The 25,835-nt window shown below is 36.5% G+C and overlaps 1 protein-coding gene across 6 annotated transcripts in view; it reads left to right on the top strand.

The window, feature by feature from the left end:
- COBL (cordon-bleu WH2 repeat protein) overlaps positions 1-25,835 on the top strand; it is a 115,387-nt gene that overhangs the window by 34,365 nt on the left and 55,187 nt on the right. For 5 of the 6 annotated variants that reach the window (XM_018070081.2, XM_018070082.2, XM_018070085.2 and 2 more), the window contains one exon: positions 9,308-9,502. In XM_018070081.2, coding sequence (XP_017925570.2) covers positions 9,308-9,502 — 195 coding nt within the window. The remainder of the gene's footprint in view (positions 1-9,307; positions 9,503-25,835) is intronic. The other variant, XM_018070083.2, reaches the window with a different exon arrangement.

Consider the following 25,835-nt stretch of genomic DNA (forward strand, 5'->3'; position numbering starts at 1 on the left):
CCAGTTTGAGTTCTGTTCATGTGACTTCTCACTGTTTTCATGATGAGTAACCATGAACATCACCATCTTTCTGGCCTAATATATGGGCAGTCATGGAGTTTTCTTGCAGAATATTGTTTCTGTCCTGCACAGTCTCCTTAGTTCATTGTTCCTTCCCCAGGATATAAGCCAGTAATCTTACCATCACATTCACTGAAGTCCTGTTCTTTTAGCTATGCTTCTCTCCTTTTCCAGACTTTTGTCTTTGAATTTCTTCAGGGACTTACTCTCTGGTCTAATCTGGTGAACATGTTCACTTCATTTCTCACTGTGTTTTTGTTTCTGTCCTCACTTCCTGTGTTCTTTCCTACTTCTTTCACGTCTGCTTTTGTTCCACTTGGACAAATATCCAGAAAGAAACTTGTAGTATTTTTCATGATTTCCTTTTATGATTCACCATACTCCCTGCAGATCTCTTGTTACAAGCATGTAGCTATCAAAAAAAATGTGATGAGTAGCTGAATTTGCTGACTGTCTGTCTTTCGTTAGCTGTTCCTTTTTGGGAATCTTTTGAATTTAATATTTCTTCCCATAGTAGCTTTACATATTTGTATTTTTGACAGTTATGAAAAATCGATTTTCAAAATATGGTCTTTTTTTATAGGCTGACACATTTTGACAGTGTGTTTTGACAAAAAGTATTGGACTTTGGGGAAGATAAGTTTTAAGCAGTCTAACCAGAAAGATGTAAATCAGCCCCAAGAGAGTGCGTTTTAGATATAAATTGATTCTGGTGGTTTCCCAAAACAATATTAAAAAAAGAAGGAAAAGAAAAAAAAAAGGAGAACATTCTCTCGAATGAGGCACAAAGTTGTCCGCACACTTCTGAAAGTCAAGATAAATCATTTTACACTTGTATGGAATGCAAACAAATCTTATTTTAAGCATCTGGCAGCATCCCAGACTGTCACCTGCAGTACAGCTTGACTTTGGAATTCACTTCAGATTGTACCTGCGACCTGCACTCCTACCCTCTACCTGAGTGACAGGTAGCAACGCTTCATTTAAACTACCAAATAGCATTTGATCCAGAAATGTTTTCTGTACTATGTTAATGATGGGTTTCTCTCTCTAGACTTTACATATCCAAAACAGAAGCAAGAATATTTACATTTTAGGGGTATTCAAAATGCGTCACACATCCAGAAAGTTAAAAAAGAACCCACATGCTTAGTGTGCTGTCATATTGCCTGATGGTATCAGGTGCATAGCACAATAAGGGCATGAAGGAAGTTGGCATGTTTGAGAAGCTTGTGCATATATGTCTGTGATTTCTCTATGATATGTCTGTTACTGTAAAGTGGTGTTTTAAGGGACTGGAGTTGCTTGTGTTTTTTAAAAACATGCTGGGTTTAGTATATCCACTTAAAAAGATACCTGTATTGGATGCGTACTGAAGCTTGTGGCTATTTCATGGATGTCATTGGGTTTATACCAATGTTGAAGTATCTCCCAATAATTTCATGTTTCAAAGATTTTTAGCTGTATTTCTATAATTTGAGAATCTGGTGAAAAGTGGAATATTAAGTGGAAAATAGTTGGCATGTGTGGTTATGAGCTGAGGTTTGCATTTTGGACATACACTTACTTGCTTTGCTGATCACATTTGTTTAGAAAATTCTGGGGAAACATACAAAGTGTATATACATAATAACTATGAAGTCTGCATCATAAAGTCCTTTCAGTCGCTGTACATATTTTTCCACTTCTGAAATCGTTCCCATTCTGATTCTTGGTCCTCAACAGAAAGGTTTGCAGCAAGTGTATTTTCACTGCATTGAGTTGAGAGTGACTTATTATTCAGTGACAGCTCTGAATCAAAGAAGATGTGTTTCTTTTCTTTTTAACAAGTTACTCAGCTGTGATTCACGAGGTCCACAGGATGCATGCTTGCTGGTTATTTCAGTGAGTTCAGTGTCCAGACTGATAGGTGATGACACAAATGATCTACATGTGTGTCTTCCAAACAGTGATTGGTTTTCCAAACATTTGGGTCTTCCCATTAGTATTAGGCAGCATTCTGCCTGCTCCCAGCTTCTGAGTTCTTGAGACATGGCTACCCTCTTCTGCCAAGAAAGCTTATTTTTTGCTACTTCTGTTGGGATGCTGCTTTCTTTAAAAAATATCAATTTGTTTTAAACACGCTGTCACTTAAACAGAAGAGGTGATACAAACATACAGTGTAAATCCCGTTAGCTTGTCTTCCCTTTTCTGCATGTACTGCTGCAGTGGAAAAAAATGCTGCATCCGTTTCTCTTGATATTATGACTTCTTCAGATTGACATGAGTGTATTTGAGTAGCAGTAATAGACAAAGAGTTTTTTAAGCATGAAGAGTAGTCTGACTCTTCATGAGTGAGAAAATCTGAAGAGTGAAACAGGAAACAGGAGAATTTATTTGGAGGAAATACATCGAATTTTAAGTCACCAGAGGTGATTTAAAAACTTCAATTCTCAAAGCATTGAAGAATCCTATCTGTCCTAAAATGTTGAAAACATGTAAGTGATTTGACAATCTCTGAGTTGCTTGATTATTATATATACATTGTTGAATTCATAGGTTTGTATTCCACTGTTTTATATGTGCCATGGTACTTTATTCATTCTTGGAGAACTCAGATTAAAGTTGTGATCTCAGACTTGCAGAATACTGAGGGAGGTAGTATTAGTAGGTACTGATAATAGCAGCTACAGCTGGTCTTCCTGCTTCTGATTCTTCACAGTTGCAAGAATTTATAGACATGTTTATGTTTAGCTTAAATAATGTATTCCCAACCCATGTTTTCTAATCTACTAATGATCTGAGTAAAAAGTTTATATACCTAAACTTCAAAATAAAATATTTGACAGTTCATAAGAAAAGTAATCGGCTTACTCTGGATTTTTGCTGTATTCGTTCAGTATCCATCTGATTTCCAAATGGAAAATGAGTTTTGGATATTGCTTCACTTTTTTTATATATACTATACACAAGAAGTATAGCAAAAACTAAAAAAGGTTTTTGGAAGCTTTCTCTAGTTGGGCACCCTCTTTGTCCTCACTGTAGTGCACAGGGCCAGAGTTAATACCACATGTGTTCCCTACTGAGAAATTCACAGTGAATCTAAAGCCCTTGGTATGTTTCAGAAAACTTTTTTCCTGGAGGCTTCCATTTTTGTAGTTTCTTTCCTTGGGTGGTTGTTCTTTCACCTTTTCTACTGGAAACAAGGTTGGATACCAGAGGAGTTGTGGAGTGAACATAAATCAGTTGGAGCTGGAAACCAAGGTTGTACTCTTAGCTGTAGAGACACTTTTTATCGCATGAGCTTGCCTAAGTGAAGACAAGAAGTAATCAGATAAACTTCTAGGAAGGGAAATTGTAGTTAAGGTACAAGGAAAAAAATTTAATGATAAGGATAGTTAAGAAGAAAAATAGCATAATTGCAGATGGCGTGGACCTGTGTCATAGGAAAATTTCAGTAACCTCTGCAGTGACAGATTAGTCATACTGCTTGAGTGCTGGGAGATAAAGTCGATGACTTTGTAAAGGAGGTGACCTCCTTGCCCCTGGCACTGCTAGGATTTCTGATCGACAAACTTTGTACTAAAATAGGAGGAATGTGGTCAGCCACACTGAGAGAGAACTGGCAGCGACACAGGAGACAGAACGTTCTCAGACATTTCTGATTCTGGCTGTGTAAGTTCTGGTGTCTACCAAATGTACTCTGACCACAAGATCTGGAACTGCTATCTAGATGCTATAATAGATTAATACAAGAATAAGGTAGCACTGTAGTTGTACGGACTTCAAAGTATAACTCAAAACTTTTACAGTAAAAACTTGAAAACCTACTTGCCAGACACATAAAGTCAACACAAAACTGCCTGTGTAAGTTACTGTTGAGGAAATGGAATAGTTGCTTATCTTTTACTAATGTGATGTGTAACCAGATAATTTCCTTCCAATACCAGAATGGAATGAGATAATAAAGCAACATAAAGTAAATTGCATAAAAATGTATATATATATATATATTTTATTTTTTTTTTTAGTTTAGAGCAGGAAAAGGTTAACATTTTTTTTCCTTCTGACGGCAGACATTCAGCACAAGTACTTCAGGGAGTACAAAAAACAAACTATATTCAGTGTGACTGGTTAGAAAGGAAAATCTGAGTAGTCACAAACTTTTGTTTTATTTTGTTGGGGTTTTTTAACTATATCTCCCAGCAATCTCATGACTGCAGTATTACACTTTAGTTTCGAAGCAGGAGCTTGAATTAATTCAGTTTCAGTATTGTCAAATCTAATGCTAGTATAAGTAATATCAGTATCACATTAAGGAAAGCAGCCTCTGAGTTCAGTTGGTGCAGTAGGTCTGACATAACCTATCTGATGTTTTAAATGGCCAGAGTTTGCATTAATGGAGTTTAAATGTCCAAGAGACATAAATATTCTTGCTCCCACTGAGTAGATAGATTTGTTTGCCTGCTCTAATTCTTACCTTTCATATTTACCCATGGTACACTTGCAAAAAAATTATATCCTTTATGATAGTTTTATTTTTTGTCTCTGTTTTGGAAAAAATAAACACCTTACTTTTTGCTGATACATCTGGTACTTTGAGTGCTTAAAAACAGCTCAATTGATTACTTTTGATTTAAAAACTTCTGAGAAGGAAATTGCATAACAAGACTGGGAGTTCAAATATGTGAGTTTTGGCAAAGAGCTGCGGAAGAAAGGCCTGGCTGTAGGAACCTTACAAGAAAAGAACTTGACATTTTGAAAAATTTTTATTGACCGGTGTGAACAGGGAACGGGAAGTCAAATCACTCTCACAGGCAATCTGCAGTCTCTTCCTTGCTGACCTTTAAATACCACTTAGTGTCATCAGAAAATCAAGGAAATGCTAACAACAGGGCTTTATATATGAGAGATATCTTTTGAAAACAAACATAAGCTGACTTCCATTTCTGTGCATGTCTGTTTTTGTAAAATGGAATTCTCACAGCAGTATGGTCATATTTTAATAGATTAATCTTACATTTATTAATATGACATTAAAATTTTCAGAAGTATCAGAAAGATATCGGAACTTCTGTTTATTCTTGAAAAGGGAGTAGTTTGAAAAAGATGTTTTATAATTTCATTCTAGGTGATGACCTTGGAACACAGAATGGCCTCTGCTTTAGGCACTTAATCTGTCATGTGTTCAGCAGGCTATGGACTTTGGTAGTCTTGTAAAAAGCTGACTGCTCGGTGTCTTTTGAAAATGGGACTGGTATACCTACCTCACCAGCTTACTCTGAGCCTTGATACTTCTGTGTTTTTAACAGTCCTTCTTTACCCTTCAAAAAAGTCTTTGAAACCTAAATTTCAATTAGAAGAGCTAGTAGAAAAAAATCCTAGAATTAAACTGTGCTTAACCCCAAAGAAAACATCTTGTACATTAGAACAAAAAAGAACATTCCTTAGATTTCAGAAATTTAATGAGGGGAAAAAAACTAGCTGGCAAGTTTAGCATGAAACAGTGATAAAACCTGAGGACACCATAAGTAGGTACTGCAGCTGTTTCTTGCCTCTTTTTGATATCTACTTCATGGAATCGAAATGGACTTTGGTCCATGGTTATGTTTCAGTACATATTCCAGACCCTTGCTGAACTGGAGTCTAACCTGACTGCTGACCTATGCTGGTGTATGTAGTTTTGTACTGGGTTTGCTTTGACTTAATTCAGGAAAAATAAAAAACAGAACTGTTTCTTTTTCTTGCTAGTTTGCGTTAGTTAATTACTATCTAAAATGCTAGCTAAATACTCTAATACTAGTGGTCTACCAAAGACTGTGATTGTACAAATTGGGCGACATTTTAAAAGCTTTTTATATAATTAATTTCCATTAATTTCCTTTTCATGAATTTATTTATCTTTTCCTTTTCCTCTTTTTTTGTTTGTTTGGTTTTGTTACCAAACACACAGATTTGATGAACTTGTTTGGATTCTGAGTAGAACACATGCTAACCTGTTTGTCAAATGAAACGGAGGATAAGGGCTGACTTTTTTAGCCAGCAACATTGGCTGCAATTCTTGAGGTTGGCTTTCCTCACTTACACTGCTGTAATTTGAGTAATTCAATTGGTTTTCTGATAAGAAATTAGAAAAACAAGAAATGAGAGATGGTTGGAGTATTTGGCATGTACATATCAAGTCCCTGAAATTTTGCTTGATTAATATTGCATGCTCTTAATAGTTGCCTTGCTAAACTACCTGAAAACCAAACTTCCAAAATCCCATGATTTGGAAAGAAACTGCACTGCATCTAGCACAACATAAAATATAAAATCTAGGTTAGGTATTGTCTATCTAGATTAGTTTAACAACAAAAGATGAGCCATGCCAAAACCACTTGTGTCAGTGTTTTGTGTCTAAGGTTTTTTTTTTCTCTTAAAGCTGGTGAAAAGGACTACACACATGGGAGAGCTTGAAGGTCTGCCTTCAGTTAGACAAAGCTCTTATTGCTGAATGAGAGGGCTTCCAAAACTATTTTGAAATTATTGTCATTCCATTCCCCTGGAAGCCATGGTGGATTTTTATTTTAGGGGAAGTGTCTTTACATGAACATTCTTGAAATGTTTAGCAAGGGAATAATGGGCTTGATGTAAAGACTGCACTTGGAAAAGAAAGCATAGATGAATTTCCAAAGTGGTTTTTTTCTTTCATTAAAGTCTTTTTATTTTAAACTATTTATAGTGTCATGTAAGTATTAAATTTTTTTTCCCCTGTATCTTCTCTTAGGAAATCCAAGCTTAAAAAAACCCCAGCCAGCTTTAAAATGCTTGGTTGTTCATCACTGTATTCCTTTACAATGATCTGTTGCCTGGAAAAGGATTCTAGTAGCTCTTCAACCACAAGACCTTGAGATAGAATTGAGTAGGATATTAATTTTACCAGCACCCTGTATTTGTAGTGGTACTAGGGAAGTCTTAGGGAGTTTTTATTACTTGTATGCATCTTTATCTCTTACCAAAAATTCCTTAACCTTTTTTATCCAGCAAGGAAAAGCAAAGAATTAATACAGTCACTGAAGCATACCTGTAGAATGCACTTTGAAATTCTTTTGTTCAGTTGTTTTATAAATGTGTGGAAAGAGGAGACTACTTCATCTTTCACCCTGTGAATGCTGTCATTTCTGTAGGAGTAAACAAATTTTATTTGATAAAACCAGGTACAATATGCACTGAGAATGACTTAAAACTTGTGATTTACAGATGAGATCATTATTTTTTCCACTGCCCAAGATATAGGGCCAAGAAAAGACTGTATTTCTTTATAACATTAAAGTTTTAAACCCCACCTTCCACTTTGAGCTTTTTTCTTCATTTGCTAGAACGGAAAAGATGCTATTGATGCCATTCAGTTCAGAGAAATTGGTGATGAAAAAGTATTGTGGCCAGTACTGCTTTAATCCTTCAGTAAAACTCTAGTCAGGTAACATGCTCTGTTTGTGCTAAACATACTATTCCAAGATGAAAGGTACTGTGCAGTGTGCAACATAAAATTTAACAAAAGTGTCCTAAGTCAGTGATGGTTATTACATGGTAAGTAAATGCAAGACAAGACACAAATCAATTTGCATTTCAGTTGCTTTCACAGGAATCTACATGGAACTTTACCAGGCAGTCAGGAGCCTGTATTAGATACGTCTTTATTCCTTGCTCTATTTTTTTAGCTCTTTATGCTTCAACAGTCCTAAAATTGTGGTTTTGAGTTTGCTGCCTCTAAGCAAGCTCAAATTGAATTTGAATTTTACCTAAGCTTGCACTTCGTATTTGTAGAAAGGAATTATCATGCTATGTCACAAATTAAATTCACTGCAAGTTGCACTCCTAGAGATATCCAGATATCCACCACAATGATGAGGGAGGTATATAATTGAGGCAAAACATTTTCCATCACTTTCCAGATTGGAGAGGTTCAAAGAACTACTTTTTAAATAATTATTGTTTATTTATTATTCAAAAATTACAGCATTTGTGGTAGCCATTATTTCCTGCCAGTACATATTCTGTGGGTTTAGACAAAATTCCACCAGGAGGCTTTATGTCCTTGGTGGGTGAGTTTTGCAAGTGTGGTAGCATGTTCTGTTATGATAAGAACAGCTATATCAACCATTCTCATCAGTCTGTTTCCAGAACAGCTATTCTACTCCAGGTCATGATGAAGTGGTATCAGTGGTGATTCCATGGAAGATATTTCTGGGAAGAAGTTACAGTCTCATAACTTATTAAACAGTAAAATCTTCAATTTAATATGAAAGGTTTTCTTAATTAAAAACAGAAAAAGGTGACTCAGATTTTGAGGGAAAAGTTTTTGCATGATTTTTATTAGCAGAGTTAAAAACAATTGTATTGAATTTTAAGAGTCAAAGCTAAAATCAAAATACACATTTTCAAGAAATCATATGTACTAGTCTTTCATATTTGTAGATTTAGTACTATATGACTGCATATATTTTTGTTTGTGCATTAATATAATAATGCATTGAGACCTTGATCTGAAATCAATTAAACTTTTTTCATTGATTTTATTAAGTTTTCAATGAGAACTAAAGTAATTTTTAACATTAAGGAATTATTTAAAAAGTTTTCTGCTTCTTCTTTCATCTGGGCCTCTTAAAATCCAGAGTAGTGGCTGTCAGTAGGATTTCTTTTCACCAAGTTAAATCGTTGTTTTTAGTATATTGTAAGTGATTATGCTTGATTCTGCATGTAAATTGGAAATAGTTCACTGGTAGCAGAATATCTCTTGTGTAAATCTGCAGTGAAGACTAAGGTAAATCAGACAGATTGTTAATAAAATAGACAAGCCTGGGATACTGACAGCATTTTATTAATACAACGTTCTCATTTAAGAGTAAATCTTGCTTCCAGAAATGTGTAATACTTGTAATTTAAATGCACCTGCAAATGTATTTGTATAACTGTAATTATGTCTCTTGATGAAGTTTATATTATAAATAGCAAGCAGCAGTAGTGTTCCCATCAATACTACTGTTAAACCACAGTAGGTGCTTATCATGCCTCCTGTATTATTAATACTGCCTGTAAGCTTTGTTCCACTTGACCTTTAGAAGTTCCAAAAGTTACAGTTTGCAATTCAGCAGGTTTGGCAGAGGTACATACATGATTATTCATATAATTGTTTAAACAGTAACCAGATGTGTCTTGTTTTTCTTCTTTCTTTCCCATTGTTTTTAAAGAGTGATGTTAATCCAAGATGTTAATCCATTTACAGGGTTTTTCCACAGCACCAAATTCCCCTTCGGTGAATTCTCGTTCCAGTAGCCTGGGTCCATCACTGTCCCTTGGTAACATCTCGGGAATGACAGCAAACCCAGAAGTGAAAAAGCGCAGAGCACCTCCTCCACCAGTTGTGACACCAGTGTTGCCGAACGTGGAGGTGAGAGGTCAAGAAAAGACAGTGGCACAGGTAACAGTGACACCACTGAATGGGCTTCTTTGTCTGATGTACTGGGTACCATCATGAGATCTAAAGCCATTCACAGATACTTTGGCTAGCCACTAACTACAGCTGACCAAAATTTGATCTTACAAAATAAAATTATCAAAAATCTTGGAGTTTTGTACGTATTTACTGAGCATTATTGAGACTGCCCCAAGCTTTTTCCCACATCAAGAATCCTTCTGAATCAGAAACGTTTTGTGAGGCATTAACTAAAAGAAAGAGGGTGAAGAAAAAGTAAGGCAGAAAAGCTGGAAACTGTATAAGGTGACTAAGTATCCTTATTGACAAGGGCATTCCTGGAGAACGGGTGACAGTTCTACTGAGTGACAAAAACCTTCAGCATACTACTTTGTCCAGATACTTGTCAGGCTGTCGCCTTGTGTCCCTGTGCCGGTGCTGTCATGGGATACCAGAGTATCTGCTCTGTTTTCTGAGTTGCGCTGTGTGACCTTTTAAAGCAGTGCTCTGGTTTTGCTTTTATAAAAGGTCACTGTTCTGCAGTACAGTTACTGAGAATGAAACAAAAATGGGGGGAAACCTTTCTGAGGACCTAAGTCTTTGAAAAGAATAAGAGCGAAGGGAAAATGAAATTGCTCTTGCTTTTATAGTGACACTCAGGTATGTATGTTACTAAACATGTGCAAGCACATTAAGTCTGATTCCACCAGCAACAAATGTAAACTGTAAAAATCAGTGTGTAAAGGTATATATGGATGCCAAATAAGAATGCAAGGAACCAATACCATCAAAGCTGTGTAATGTGGACTGACTCTTACCTGCTTAGGGCTTGTCACCTCTGTGGAGGACTAATCTTTGGAAAGCAAACTATCTTAGTGCAAAATGGAGTCAGGAAGGAATCTTTTAGTTCACTATAGAGGAGGAAGAGTCTAGTGCTCAGTGTCACTGCCTGCAACTTTTTTATTTATCTACATTAAGACATATGTTAAATGCCTGCTCCAGTGAAGTATTGTGTAAGAAAACTTGATGCACACTTCTTAGTGAAGGACTGTGGATTTTTATTTTCACATTCTTATGATATCTAAGTGTGATTGCTGGAACAGAACAGTGTTTCATCTTTCAAAACTGGAATAGGTGCCTTTGAAATAGAACTCATTTACAGACACAGCTGAAGAGAAATAACAATGTTCTTGCAACATTTGGTGCACTTTTTTCCTCAAAATTTCATTTTGAAATTCCTACTGTGAATATTTTATGAGGTTTCTTGCATCCATCAGAGTCAAACATTTAAAGTGTTTGAGATAAATAGATCTTTTTGTACAAAAATACTATGGCATTATAACTCCTAAATTTGTACAAGTATGATAATCACAGACTACATTATTCTGCCATTCTCTTTAGCTGATCTCTCTGAAGTGTGACATTGAGATTTTAAATTATGACGCACAATAATGCTGAAAATGTAACCCCTCTTTAAACATGTTAACATTTCTATTTTCAGCATTGTTGCAAGTAGGTTAAACTACTGGTTTTCTGAAGCCATTGGAAGAAAAGTATGTGTTTTATTTATCACAAGTAGCATACAGTACAGCGTCAACTTCAAATTCTCTTAGTCTGAAGGAAAAGCTATTTTGAAGAAGGGAAACAATGAAAGTTGTGTCAGAGGATTTTCCATGATGAAGTTCATTTTGAGCAAAAGAAATGTCCTGTGTAGCTGACAAAGCCAACAAAAAGCACAGTAGATTATGAGTACAGGTGCTAGAGTGTGTTTGGCTGCATTTGTTGGGTAAAGGACGTCTTTCTGAAAACGATGGCATAGGTCAAAATATTAGAGAATTATAGTGTGTTTCTGAAGTTCCCAGACTGAAAGTTGCTTACAGGATGCCATGTAGTTTTAACAATGCATGGAGTACAACTGAAATAAAGCACAAGTTTCATGAAGCAATCGAAAACTGAGGAAAAGATTAATTGTTCAATATTATGGGGCAAGGTAGCAACAGAGATGTTGTTTATAAGAAAACCCAAACAGTTCCATTTTATCTACGTGCAAACTAGCCAGTTTGCTGTGAAAATAGAGTAAAAAATCTCAGGGTGTAAGTTTATTTCTTCAGTTTATGGGAATTAGCACTGATTTTTTTTTCAGGGAAGGACGTCAATTCCTTATTAATGGACTTCCTTCCATAAAAAGATAAGATGTTTGTTTAGAAAACTTTATTTCTGTGCAACTGTTACTAACAGGAAGATCCTGCAAAAGGGGAACATGATTGTTTCCAGTGAAGCTAGCACATTAATAGAAAAAGAAAAAGATGGTATTCTGAACTTTCAGAAGGTTTTTTTCTTTTTTAGCTCTTGGGTTTCATAACACTGTGTAGGAAATCAAATACTGCAGCTGTTTACTAATACCTGTAGTTTGACTTTCCAAACCAATAAGCCCATTATTTTTAACACATTGTTATGTTCCAGGCCATTCAAGCACAGATGATTTTTTGGAATGTATATCTCATCTCCCTGCCTAGTGGTTACAATCAGAAATTCCCATGTGTATGAAGACAAGGGTGTTTTAATTCATGCTGTACATTTAGATTCTCTCCACTCACTTTTCTGGATGAATGACTTACTGCAATATAATTTTACCGTATTGCAGCTTTTGTTCCTGTGGGGCTTAAAATAATTTATCTCCTTGTGGATAAGACCTCTGCATTAACTTACTTTTTATTGCAGCAACATTAGTTTTCCGTGTCTATTTGAAGGTAGTATTCCCTCTGTAACTGTTTTAAATCTCCTCTAGAAAGTATTCATGTCTATCCAGAGTGTGCTGAACGTGCACTAAATAGTTTGCAAAAGAGTTCAGAGTCAAAGAAGAGTCTACAGATTTCTTCCCTGGAGACTTCCCCCTGTTTTTTTTAAAACATTTTCCAAGTGACACTATTTAGAATAATGAGAAGTCACCTGAAAAAAATATTCTTCAAAAGACCCAGGGTATGTAACAATTTCAATATGTAATCCAGGAGGTTTGATGCTTAAGAAGCAAGGAGGTCCCCTCCTTTCTTAAGTTGCAACATGGAGCAAAGAGTAGATCAGAACACTGTAGGCATGAGCTAAAACTGAACACCCTTTGCAGACAGTCTCTGTTGTCTGTCACAGCGCTCTAGATGATGTGCTAGAAGAGTTGGGGCCACCTTAGGGTAGGGCATAGTGTAAACTGATTCCCCTACCTCCCACCAAAAAGCATGCACCATATAGACAAAATGTAAGAGAAGACATGTATGAGTATGACATTGTAGGTAGAGTACAGAGAGGAAAGCCACACATGAAATCTGACAAGATTACACATTAGAGACTTATTCAGTCACCTTTCTTTAAAAGAAACAGAAGTTTGTTTTTCTTGGAAAAAACTACGCTTTTGGAAGAACCTGGAAGAACTGTCAAATTGAGTATTAGAGTCTCTTGAAAGTCAAAGTATTATGTGCTGCAAATCAGTTTATGGGAATAATTACTTTTTCATTTTTTTTAATATGTTTGGGGAAATACAGAAGTTGGAGCGAGGGGGATGATAAAGACAGCCCCAGGGACTTTTTCAAGAGCCTTTTCTATGAAAAGGAGTGATTTATTCAGAAAAAGATCATGAGGCTTTTTGGAGACAACATAGAGGTAGATGAGGGCTCTTCAGTGCCTTCATGAGTTAACTAACTTTGATGTCAACTTCAAAAGTCAGAAGTGCAACTTGTAGACTGTGATAAATGAACTGTATGCTATTTCAGCCGCTGTGATTTTCAGAACAGAAGCGCTGTCTCACATTACGTAGATGTAACAAACAGAGGTATCTGGGATTTGTTACTAGCCAGTCAAATTCCTGTACTAATAGAAGAAAAGGACAATATATCAGATACAATATTCTAACATTTGTTTCACAGACTTTAATCTTAGTTGTTCTGTGGCAAGACAGTGGGCTTATATATTATGTATATTATATATTATGTATTGTTTTTAGTGCAGGTGAAGAACTGGACTCACACTTTTAGAAGATTGCATTATAAACCAACACAATTTTCAGGTTTATTTCCATGTTTATATAGTTTCCTGTATGTTGCTATAGACAAACTAATGTACATAACATACTGTGGATTTTGCCCTGCTTCTTATGTTCCTCTCTCCTCTCCATTTAGATCTCAAGCTTGGGTTGCTGGGGATGGTTATTGACTCTGAATTTAGAGCAGGATACTTGCACCCAGTTTTTTACCAAGGCTAATGTTTTTTCACCACTTGTAACTTATTCATTGAAGAGCCTTACTCACATAAATAAAAAGGAATATTGCAACCAAAGAGAGCTTACTCAGATCATTGCTGGCAGTTTTCTTTCTCGTTGTCCGCCGTTAAAATAAACCAATTTTATGCCTAAATGGCAAATTTACCTTTAAGAGAATCATTTTAATGTGAACAAATGTAAATGAGAATTTCCTATTTTTCTTGGAGAAAATAAGATACACTAAAAATTTGCCAAATTTCTTGCTTACATAGAAGATATTTTCAGTAATTGGTATGGTTTTGCCATCTTGATGATTTCCTATACTGACCACCACATAGGGTGACTTTTTTCTTTTCTTTTTCTTTCTTTTTCAAGTGTTTCTGTACTCCTGTTGGACATAGCAGCCTCCTGCAATGTGTGTTCTCTGGTTCTACTGCATATTGCACTTGAAAGAGTTATGATTCTGCTGGCAATCGTTGATAGGAGTGCTGCAGAGCTATCAGGACCCTGGGTTAGGTGTCTTGCCTTTGGTAGGGTTGCCTTTTTCACAGCAGAATTTGTGTCTATTCACTGTCATTTTATACATAAACCAATATAAATAGAATGTAACAGGGACTGAAAGCTTATGTCCCTCTTGTTTGACTGAGCATATTAACAAGTGTGTCAAAAGAAGGAAAAATACTCTAGTCAAATGTCCTTCTGGAAGCCATTGAATTTGTGCCCATCTGCAGGCAACCCTGAAATACTTTAAATGATATTGCAAGTGAGCACAGCATGTAGTGAAAACATACCTGGAATTCATTCTGCTGGCAAAAACCATAGAATAATGTTCAAGTAGTAAAAGTAAAGGACAGGTGGTGAAGGAAATACATTTATTAATAATTTTATGTTGAAATAATAATTAACATGCTAAATTTGTTCAAAGAATTATTAAACCATAGACTCATCCAAATTTTCAGAATCAGTCTCCGAATTTGCAGATCTCAAATTTCCCATGTCTGTGTGTGTATGCTACAGGCATGGACTTGGAAACCACTTGGAACTGTGACTCATTATCTTCTTCAGAAGTAAGAAGTATTTTAAAGCGGTGGCCAGAATTTTTAGAAATGGTTAGCTAAGCTGTCCATAATTAGGAAGCTGAGTTTGGAGCTTGATGTTTTGTGAACTTTTAAGATGTCAGAAGCTACGTTTGGTTGCTCAGCAACTCAATAGCTGGCCACTGTGATTTTAATATCATATTATTTTTCACTGTGCCACCTTCTGTTGCAAAAGGAGTTTAAATTGAGATTGTTAGTATAAAAATTTGAGCAAAGCAAACATTTCTTCCACTAATGTCCCCCCAGCACAGCAGGGGTTTTTGCAGTTATCTTTTATGCATGTTTGCACTAAGTGATAACCGCTCTTCCTCCTTACTTCTTTTAATTGAAGGCCACAGATTTGTGGTTAGCTGGCTGCAAGGATAATGTTGATCGGTATGAAATCATATTTTTCTGCTGTTCTCCTGAGGTTTTCAAAATTAATTATTTTACTGCAAATTAAACCCTAAAGTGATGAATACAGATCCTGTAGGAACAGCGTAGAGTGAGTTTTTGGTATGTACATCTGTGTCAGTAAGGATGTCATCAATAGAGCTCTCTGTCTGTGTGCCTTGCGAGTCCTGAATCTGCTTTGTCCAGAGTATTTCAAATAAATCTGGTATGTCAAATAATAATACTCCTACAGTAGTCTTTCCTTCTGAGAAACAGCCAAGTGGTTAGGAAAAAAGAACCTGATGACAGCCTTTTTTCTCACATATTTTCTTGGACTATGAAAATGGTCATTTTATGGAAGAGGCATGATACCAGCAGGAACTGCAATTGTATGGAAGTTGAGGGGCGGAAGAATAACAGCTGAATGAGAACATCTACCACAGCTTCTTACAGAACTGAGATATATTGTAGGCAGGTGTCTAAAACCCACTTAATTAACATTACCTCTAGAAACAGTGTACTCTCACCAGCTTACTGTCTTCTACCTCTTCCTTTGTGCATCTACTGTAATTTATTATTGTCATAATTTCCCTCTGACCAGAGTCCTGTATCCCAAGAGCAAAAGTTTCCAATTAGTTTAGATTTACCTAGTTGGTTGATCCTAGTTGTTGTAGAAATTATTGTAGTCATACTTGGAGGAGGGATTTGCTTGGTTTTTGTACTGAGACAGGATAGGTTTATGCTGTAGGTATTTTCTTCCCTTCTACCTTGTACTTTATTTCTGTACTATTGTGTAAGGTGAAAGGTAATGAGCAGTTCATGGGGGACATCTGACAGTTGTATTCTGTTTTAATAAGAAATCCAGAATTCAACAAAAGGGTGGATGGACTCAGATTAGTTGTCTCCCTTTCATAGGTTACACCTAAGCCAGAAATGTCTACTAAAGTCAACAAGATATGAATGCATGTTTTTTTTATCATCTTTCAGAAAGGAAGGGAGGTTTCTTTTGACTAAGAGGTCTTCTGGGTGAGGTCTTCTCAACCTTTTTCTTATGACACATTTCCTTTCTCTCTTAAGTGTTCTGTGAATGTATTTTTGTTTTGCTTTGTTTTAGTTTGGTTTTTTTCTGTGGAGCATCCAGAAGTCTGCTTTGAGAGTAACAGATACTTTTTTTCACATTCTGAGGAAGGATGCAATGAATCAGTTTCTGCCATAGGAAAAAGATATTTTTCAAAATGTGTCTTTTACTTTTACAAAATACTACATCTTCTAGGTCACTTCTCAGGGTTTTGTACGTTTGCCAAGGATATGAAGGAGGATTTGTTCCAAAGGAGATGGGAGAACACTTGACTGACTTTTTAATTTGTTTAAAATGTTGATTAGAAGTTAATTAATGACTAGGTTTGTACATCTTTTTAATTTTTCTGATTCAATTTTCTTTTTGTGCACAAAGGCCTGAAAATGTGAATGGTGCATGTTATTTTTAAAAGTTTCTTTGCCTTTATTCATTAACTAAGGATGCCATGAGTGTTAGCTATGTTCTCCAGTGTTTGTGGCAGACTTGTTAGAATCCTCAGGCACTATGGGATATCTCTCAGTGGCATTTTTGTGGTGAGGGCAAGGATATTGAATCTTTATTAGGGATGCTCTTTGTTTAGGACACTATTCAAGTGCCTAAGTTACGTAAGCCTTAAAGAAGGAACATAGATTTTTGTATTAGAGTTTGGATATTAGATGCTGGAGTGCACATTTACTGCTGTATAAGGCCAGATTAGGAGGTTGGGGCCTTTCTGCACAATAAGAGGCAGTATTTTAATAAGGTCAAAGAGTAGCTGTGTCTATCTCTGTGTTGATACAGATAAATAGATATTTACTGATAAACCAATTAAAAATGGAGATTACATTTATTTCTCTGTATTTCACATCCAATTCATTTAGCAATTGCTTATTTTGGATGTATTTGGCTGTAAATACTGCATGGTAATTACAAAACTTTCCATTAGGCTTTTAGCTCCTATCTCTTTTTGGTGCTTTTATTCCAGTCATTCTGTCTGAAACTTTGTTTAGAAGCCTATTTATTTAATTTATGCATTTCTATACATGTTGAGAGTTTATGAGTATGATGGCATCTTTTTCCTTTGCTCATAAAAACATATAGAAATAATGTATTTTGTCTTACTCTTTGGCCAGGGGGTTTTCTGCTATTCTCCTAGGATGGTAAAACACTTCAACTTTGCTTTACATTTTTCACAGGTTAAGGTTGCTGACATAGGCAGATAATGAACATCAAGCTTGTATAACAGCATAGTTAAGGAATGCACTTTTGTTCCTGTGTCTAAGGAGCATGCTCTAGTTCCTTTGTCTGAGCAGCAGTTGTGCAAAGTATTCTCAAGATGATACACTGGAGACTGCAATGCTATCTGAAATAGAAAAGATTGTATAAAATAACTGTATCAACTGTATCTGTATTAAGTCTCTTTCTACTATGTGGAGCAAAGAAATAGGGAAAAAAATTACTGAATAGTATTGCTAAATGCTACTGATGTCACATTCTGGGTTTTCATGAAGAAATTCAGAGAAAAAAGTTGAAAGGTAGAGTTGGTGTTTGCAAAGTATAAGGAAAATTAAAATAAATATAAGCCTCCTCAGGTGGCTTCTATATTGGACAATTTACTAGAAATATAATATAGAATTTTATAATAGAGAATTTAGCTACTTGGTATCTTTGTAAAGATAATGAATAGGATAAATGTAGCTTTAGTAAAGCAGAAATCCTGCTTTACAACTCACTTAAAGTGCTCTTGATGCATTCAGCAAACAGATGGATATGTGTGATCTGGTTGATACAATCTGTCTGGGTTTCCACAAAGCTTCCAAGTTCCCTCATGAGGAATTTATTGAGGAAAATAAGTCTCCATTCCATAATGAGGAAGGTCATCTTACTCTTAAATAACTGGCAGTAAAGTAAAGAAAAAAGGAATTGCGGATTAGGAGTAAATGATCCTCTCGTCTAGTGGCGGAACGTTGCAGCAGCTTTGGAGTATTTGAGGACCAACGTTCATCGTATTAAGTGACTTGGGAATAAAAATGGTAAAGTGACAAAGTTTATTGCTCCTACTTACGTTATCCAGCTAGTAAGGACCGATGCTGAGTATAAAGAGCAACTGTTGAAAGGCCTTATGAGATTGAGTGCTGGCAGCACTTGCAGGTGAAAGCAGTTAAATTCCATGTAGGGAAGTGTAAAGTGGTATACATGACAAAAGGCTACTCTGGATTTCCTGAAATACCTTGCAAAATATTGACCTCTCAGTTGGCAATAAGCAGTTAGGAAGATCTCAGAATCAGAAAACGTATTATTTGAATAATGGCAATCAAAAAAGCAAATCGTATTCAGAGCATTTTTGAAGAGACGAAAAGAGGGTAAAAAGATACGTTTATTACACCATTGTATGTGAGCTTATTGTGCTGTCTTAAATACTACAACAGTGTTCCCCTTGTTCCAGAAGAGTATTACAGATTAGGACAAGACTCATGGACGGACGTCAAGGGTAATGAAAAGCATGGAGTAGTTTAGTAGAGGGACAACAGTGCAACTTCAATAAACCATGATTCTTCATCTTGAAAAATGTGACTGAAGACTATGATAGGGGGTTTGACTGTTCAGCCAGCCATTACCAGAGCATTTGAAGCTAGTAGGAAATGGGCCAACCCCCAAAGCCAAAGTGTGTTTTTCTTCGTGCAAGCAGTCCACCAGGGTTGATGTGGATGCTAAAAGTTTGTATAGGCTTAAGAGGAGACTGAACAAATGCTGCAAGGATGACAATTCCATTGTGAATTTTTAAATATAAACCACACCGGGAAGTCTCTGACATGAAGATGATTGGTGGCTGCAAAAGTTTTTGAGGGAAGGTAGTATTGAACATACTTTTCTTCTGCTGTTCTCTGTTTGCCACAGTCTGATACAGAAGCCTGAGCAGAACCCTTGATCTAACCCATGCAGCAGTTTCTGGAGAATATCCAAGAGAGTCGTGCCCAAATAATTGTCTCATATGATTTGATATCACTCCAGAAAAGTAATTCACATCATTCACAATGACTTCACTAGGTCTTCTTATCAGTGGTAATTTGATGACCAGGCAAACATATCTCTCATTTAAAAGCAGAAACATCTGTCTTTTGATTGCTATTCCCAATCATCGATCTCTTTGTTTAGTGCTCCTGAGTGCAAAACTGCATTTGCAGAAAAAAACTATAAGTATTGCCAGTAAATCCTATGACCAATAAGAATTTTGCACCATGAACCCTCAAGCAATTTGCCTGGTATAGATTCTACAACTTAGTAGTGTAACTCTAGTATCAAAGAGCCCCACGGGACTCTGAGGGTCATATTTGCAGCCCCCCCGGGCTGCATCTCAGAATATTGAGATGCACTTATGCAGCTCATATTGCTGGTGGCTGGGAGCTTTATGGGTGATGTCCAGTGCACTCTACTGAATATGTGCCTTTCACTGACAAAATAAAAGCAGCATGAAAAACTTGATCCCTTTGCATTTGAACTCAGTATCAGATCCAGATGCATGCCAGATATATTCTTTAGATTTCAGGTCCTCTGAGGAAGGCACAGTTGAGACACTTCTGTCTTGTGCAATGATGGGGCTGTTGTTTTACATAACAAATGATGATATTTCTACCTTTCAGGATATCGCAAGTTGAATAGATCTCTTTAGGTGTGCTGCTTCCCTGCATCTATCCACTTTTGCTCAAAGGATCGGGAAATATTTCTTAAATATGCATAAAAGTGGAGCTTTTCTTAATGACTTTCACTTAATTGCCTGAATTTCCAATTTGAAGGCCATTTGTTAATTTTTTCCTGAAGAGCTTTAAATATGACATTGAGTTAGCTGAATGAGAAGCATTCGTACTTGTTCACGTCTGACAAAACAATGCTCAGATGGCAAACATGAAAGTAGCTGACAGCACATCAGATAATGTTTACTGTGTAGTTTGGATGTTTAATTTAGCTAACAGCTGCACTCTGGTTTGGATAAATGATGCAGACCCAAATTAAAAGAAAAGAGTAAAGTGCAGTGATGGCTGAAGGCTTATCTTGCTGTCGTGTAAGGCATCAGATTTAGGAAGGCTAAAAAAAGCTGCTAGAGAAAGGAGTAATTTGTGCTTCTTTTATGAGAGAAACAGTTCCAAAAATTAGTTCTGGTGTATGTACACTTAAACACATTAATTCTTTTAAAGTGGTTATTAAAGACTACAGCTAGATGATGCATGCAGTGTAGAGACTACTTTCTCAACATCTTCAAAGAGTATCAATTAAGGATATGTTATATTTTAATGTTATATTACAGAATTTTCTTCTCTATGCATCTAAAGAATTCCACTGTTTCAGTCCAGATTGCCACCCATCCTCGGTACTGCTCCTAATGCTCAACTTTGTGTTGCTGCACATTTATTTACTAGCAGCACGTGTCTCAGCTTAAAACATGCAGAAAGCATTATAGTAATTTTAGGTAACATTTTTTTTAGGCAACCAACTTATTTTCCAGCAGCTTTAGTGTCCCTTCTTTTTTTCGAACTCTTGTCCTGTAATTTTAAGTAGAGTAAGGTGTCCCAATGTGATGAATTAATTAAAAGGAATCAGCTTTCTCAGTCAAGAAGTGATTACCTGCAGTTGATTATAATTTTTCCTGAAGTTTGACCAGTGTGAACTAGGATGTTAGTGTAGAATTTCAGTGGAAGTTTTCATATTAGCCAGAAGCTGCAGCCTCTCAGAAGTGCAAGGGGAGGTAAGACTCATTTTACAGTGGACCTTTGAGAATCTCTCTTTACTCAGATAATGTTCACAGTCAGTTAATATGTTTTGCACCAGAGGAACTTAAAATTTTGAAGTCTGCTTTAAAATTATGTCTTTTTATGAAATAAGAGTATTGCTTCTTTAACCTATGAAAAAAACCCTGCTACAATGTAAGAGGAATCCACTGATGGCTTTATTGCAGTTTTAGAAATAGGTTTTCTGAAACTTTGTCTAGGAAATGGTAGCAATGTCAGTTTAGTGGTGATTTATATTGCTTTCCTACTTGAACTGAAGGCTGGACTCGGTGAAGCGCTGAGTGTTTCACATTTTGACTTGGATAGGCTGTTGCTTTAGAGGAGTGGAAAACGTAATTACAAAATTTTGTAAGATTCCTCCGTGGTCTACTTTCTTGTTGTTTTCTGAAAAGTAGTCCAGTCCTGCACTCTAACCTCTGTAGATGCAACCTCTGAATTAACATCAGAATGACCTGATGATGCTTAATATGTATACAAGAACACAAGCAAGGTGAGCTTGCAGTGTCTTTATATTACAATTTAACATACATCACGTAATAGTCATGCAAGAATAGAAAATTTGTTTGGCAGGAAGATTTCTGGTTTCTTTGCAGGAAAACATATGTCTGGAGAGTTGAGTCCTTGAATTATGTGCAAGAAAAATCCTTGGAATAGTCCTTCTGCCAGCATCAATAGCGCTCTTGATCTTTTGCAGTAATCCAGTTGCTTCTGGCTGTGAGTTCATGGTTCACCTGCCAACTGTTTCTGAACAGACTATACTACCTGCCTTGGGAATAATACCACAACTTACCATCTGGTGAGATCATGATAATATCACTTGACCTCCACATGTGGTCTCTGTCAAGCACTTCATTGAAAACTGGCAAGACATTATGGCCGGAACATACTGTTCTATGCAGCCCTGAAGTTTGGCAGGGTTGCAACATTTAGTAAGTAAACTTCATCTGGCTTGCAAGTCTCAGACAAATAGGACAGGCTGATGTCATCATAAGCTTTAACTCTCATTAAAGAGAAAGTATGTGTCAAGTAATTATGAGGCTTTGTTGGGCACAGTATTTAGGGGAAGTTAATGGACAAAGATCATTTTGAGCAGCAAGACTTCTAAAGAACTGGCATTCAGTAAGCGATGAAAAATGACCCTAACATCGTGCTTAATTTAGAAACTGGCTTTGCATCACTTTTCAGATTTTGCTTCTAACTCCACCTTACTTAGATCCTAAATTAAAAAGGTAAAGAAATTACAGAATAGAAAAATTAACTAAGTAATGTGTGCTGTGTAAATCAGGTTTAATTTTATGGCTTAATAGAATACCATTCTAGTTACTGTTTAGCCAAATAAGAAAACAAGGGGAAACATTACAAGTATAATCTAGTAAAAACTGTTCTCTGCTACTTCAAGCTATTTTTCACAGAATTGTTAGAGTTAGAAGGGACCTCTGGAGATCATCTAGTCAAACCCACCTGCAAGGCAGGGTCTCCTAGAGCAAGTTACACAGGAATGCATCCAGGTGGGTTTTGAATGTCTCCAGAAAGGGAGACTCCACGACCTCTCTGGGCAACCTGTTCCAGTGCTCTGCCACCCTCAACATAAAGCAGTTCTTCCTCATGTTGAGGTGAAACTTCTTGTGTTTTAGTTTATGGCCATTGTTCCTCATTCTGCACCACTCTGGGCACCACTGAAAAGACTCTGACACCATCCTCTTGGCACCCACCTTGGAGATATTTATATGCACTGATGAGAACTTCTCTCAGTCTACTCTTCTCTAGACTAAACAGACCCAGCTTCTGCAGTCTCTCCTCATAAAGGAGATGTTACAGGCCCATAATCATCTTTGTGACCCTTCCCTGGACTGTCTTCAGTAACTCCTTGTCTTTCTTGTACTGAGGAGCCCAGAACTGGACACAGTACTCCACGGGTTTTTTTGGGTTATATTCACAGTCGTAGGCCAAAAGTAATGGAAATAGGGAAAGCAGAATGTAAATCCAGTTCCTGTGATGGCATGCCACTTAAGTTTTTCATGTCTTTAAAGGATAGATGATGTAGGTCACTGTGAGAAATAGGTGTGTCATTTTGTTTGCAGTGTGCCCATCTTAATGAGAATATAATTTCTCAACCCCTGAGACCCCATAGACAACCCCTGAGCCCTGTTCAACTCTATGTTGGTGGCACTTCCAGGCATGGATAGCAAGCAGTGTGCTATAGTGCATTTCTCTAACAAGTCTTCACAGCAGAGTCTATTTGTAATTTCGGATGACAAAAATCTTATATTTCTGGGGGTTAGCTTGATGTAGAGACATGTTATGCTACAGTCCTAGTAATACATCTAATTGACACTGTGGTACTACCTTATTATTCTCCCCTTTTCTTGGTATCAGAAGATTGTGGAAGTAGAGGCTTTTGGCTGCCCTTCATAAGTACTGGAAGGAACTAGACTTGACTAGGCATTTGCAGTGGGTAGTGGGAAGGAATGGCACAGACCAGGTAATCTTTAAAGGTCCATTCTATAGGTTTCATGAAATTGGAAAGAAATTGGAAATTGTCACTTGACTTACAACCCATACCATGTTTCCCCGGCACTCTGCGTGCCTGCAGAAGGAAAGGGCTGATAGAACAGGGTAGAACACTGGAAATAAGTCAGGTATGTTTTTCTCAAAATGGAGAAGACCGCTAAGGATTGCCTAGAATTTAGCACTAAGTACTAGAAATTCAACTTGGCTATCTCTACAGAACAAAATTTTAAGTCTAGAGGGAAACTTAAGCTCCAGGGAAGTATGTCCCTTACTGGCAGTAGAAAGGGTAGGATTCTCCTTGCTCCTTGTCATACATTTCTGTGAATTGCCTTCCACTTTCTATCCGTACACAGATTTTAGGCTACTGACCATCCCTTCGGCAGAAAATTGGACAAAGATGCAAAATAAATTTTGCCGATCTTTATAACATTTATGAGATTTTTAAGGACAGACAAGCAGACCAACCAGTCATCCAGTTTATAATCCAGGGTGTGAGACTGAGAAAGAAAAGGTGATGTATAAAATCCTTAGTCCAGTTCAAAGGCAGTCACTCAAGAAGATGACATTGATCATATCAAACCCATGGACAAAATTGTCAGAAGAAATATGAACTGCAGTCCTACTGTGTATTTTGCAGTCTAATTAATGTTCATTGTTCTGTTAATTATATAGTTCTAACTAAAAAGATAAGCACAAATATGAAATTAAAATCTGGTGGTTGTTTTTGCCATTTTTCTCCTCTCTAGAGGAGAAATTAATCTTAATAGCAGGTCACTTTGTGGTGGTTTTAAAATATGATTTTTAAGTGTTTGAAGAGTTTTTGTTGGTGTCCCCCCCCTTAATGAAGGCATAAATGAGGAGGATTACATTGTATCTAGAGAAACGAAGGAAGTTCAATTCTTTGCCAAAGCAAACATCCGCAGACTTGTGTAGTCTACATGTTTCAATGCATGTGAAAATATTTGGTGTTGTAGAGTGATTTCCGTCAGTGGAAATAATACTGCAACTAGAAATGAGATTTTACAAAGAAGGAAATCAGAGCTATCTTAGTAATTTAACATCTCAAATTCGTTTATGGATGGTTTCCTGTCTCACACATTTAACTGGACAAGCTAAAGTGTTTAAAGATTAGAATGAAATTTTTAACTGCCCTTGACCGTGACATTTCAGAAAGGGTGTGTTCAATAAAAACAGATGGAAAAATGAGCTTGCCCCTTCACCTTGTACTGCCTTTCTTGTGTCAACTAATTTAGCTTTTTGTCACCAATCAACCAAGTATTCAAGGACATCCTTGGCTTTTGTCTTCTTCATTTTATGAATAAAATAGTTCAAGAACGTAGCAATTTCCATAAAATCCAGTAATGCTAAGCTTTTTGTCTTTTATTAAGACAGATGTTTCTGCAGTCACAGCTTGATTTTTGATAATGAATACTAAATTGTGTTTAATATCCTGTTTAACACCAAAACTATAAGAAAAAATCTGAAATTAAGCAACATAGGCTTAATGATGCAAAATTTTGTAATATCTGATTAAAATATTAATGGTAAGGTTATTTTCAGAAGAATGATGCAGTTTGCACTCTAGTTCTAAGCCAGATTTCCCACTTTGCACATGAACACTTCCAGCAGCAAAGCCACTCAGAAGCTGAGGCCATGAGTATGGCTGGGGTGAAGCCGTCAGGTGAGACAAACACAGTGCAAGGAAGCACAGTGCAGAATTTCAAAGTCAGAAGTGCGTGCCCTAATAGAGAGTGGTGTTGTCAGGATTGAAAAGTGGTTATCTTGCTCGAAGAGTTGATTGTTATTACTGTGGACTCAAACTCACATTGGCAGTAGCTTGGGAGTCTCCCATCTAAATCTGTTCCACAGGAGAGTGACATGTCCAGAGTAACACAAGCTATTGTGTCTAGTCAGTCCAAATACCAGTCATGCTATCCTAGCATACATATTCATATGGTTTATTTAAAACTAAGCCTATTATTATTTTATTATTCATTTTATTATCAGACATGTGAGATCCTACACTGAAAAATCAAGATGTACAGAACTAAAATTACCAATGCAGAGAAACTGCTTGCTAATTTCTAAAGTGTAGTTATTTCTATGCATTTTATCAAAATTATGAGTTTTCCAGATAGTACCCTCTTTAAAATTGTTCCCATGTACCAGACTTTTTACTATCTCTGTGTATGTTGTTTTTGCAATGTGTTGTTTCATTGCATTGGATCTTAGCAACTATTTTAAGTAACCCACACAAATACCTTCTGCAACA

The sequence above is a fragment of the Manacus vitellinus genome, unplaced genomic scaffold (assembly GCF_001715985.3).
Source record: "Manacus vitellinus isolate BGI_N305 unplaced genomic scaffold, ASM171598v3 scaffold_17_pilon, whole genome shotgun sequence".
Classification (NCBI taxonomy): domain Eukaryota; kingdom Metazoa; phylum Chordata; class Aves; order Passeriformes; family Pipridae; genus Manacus; species Manacus vitellinus.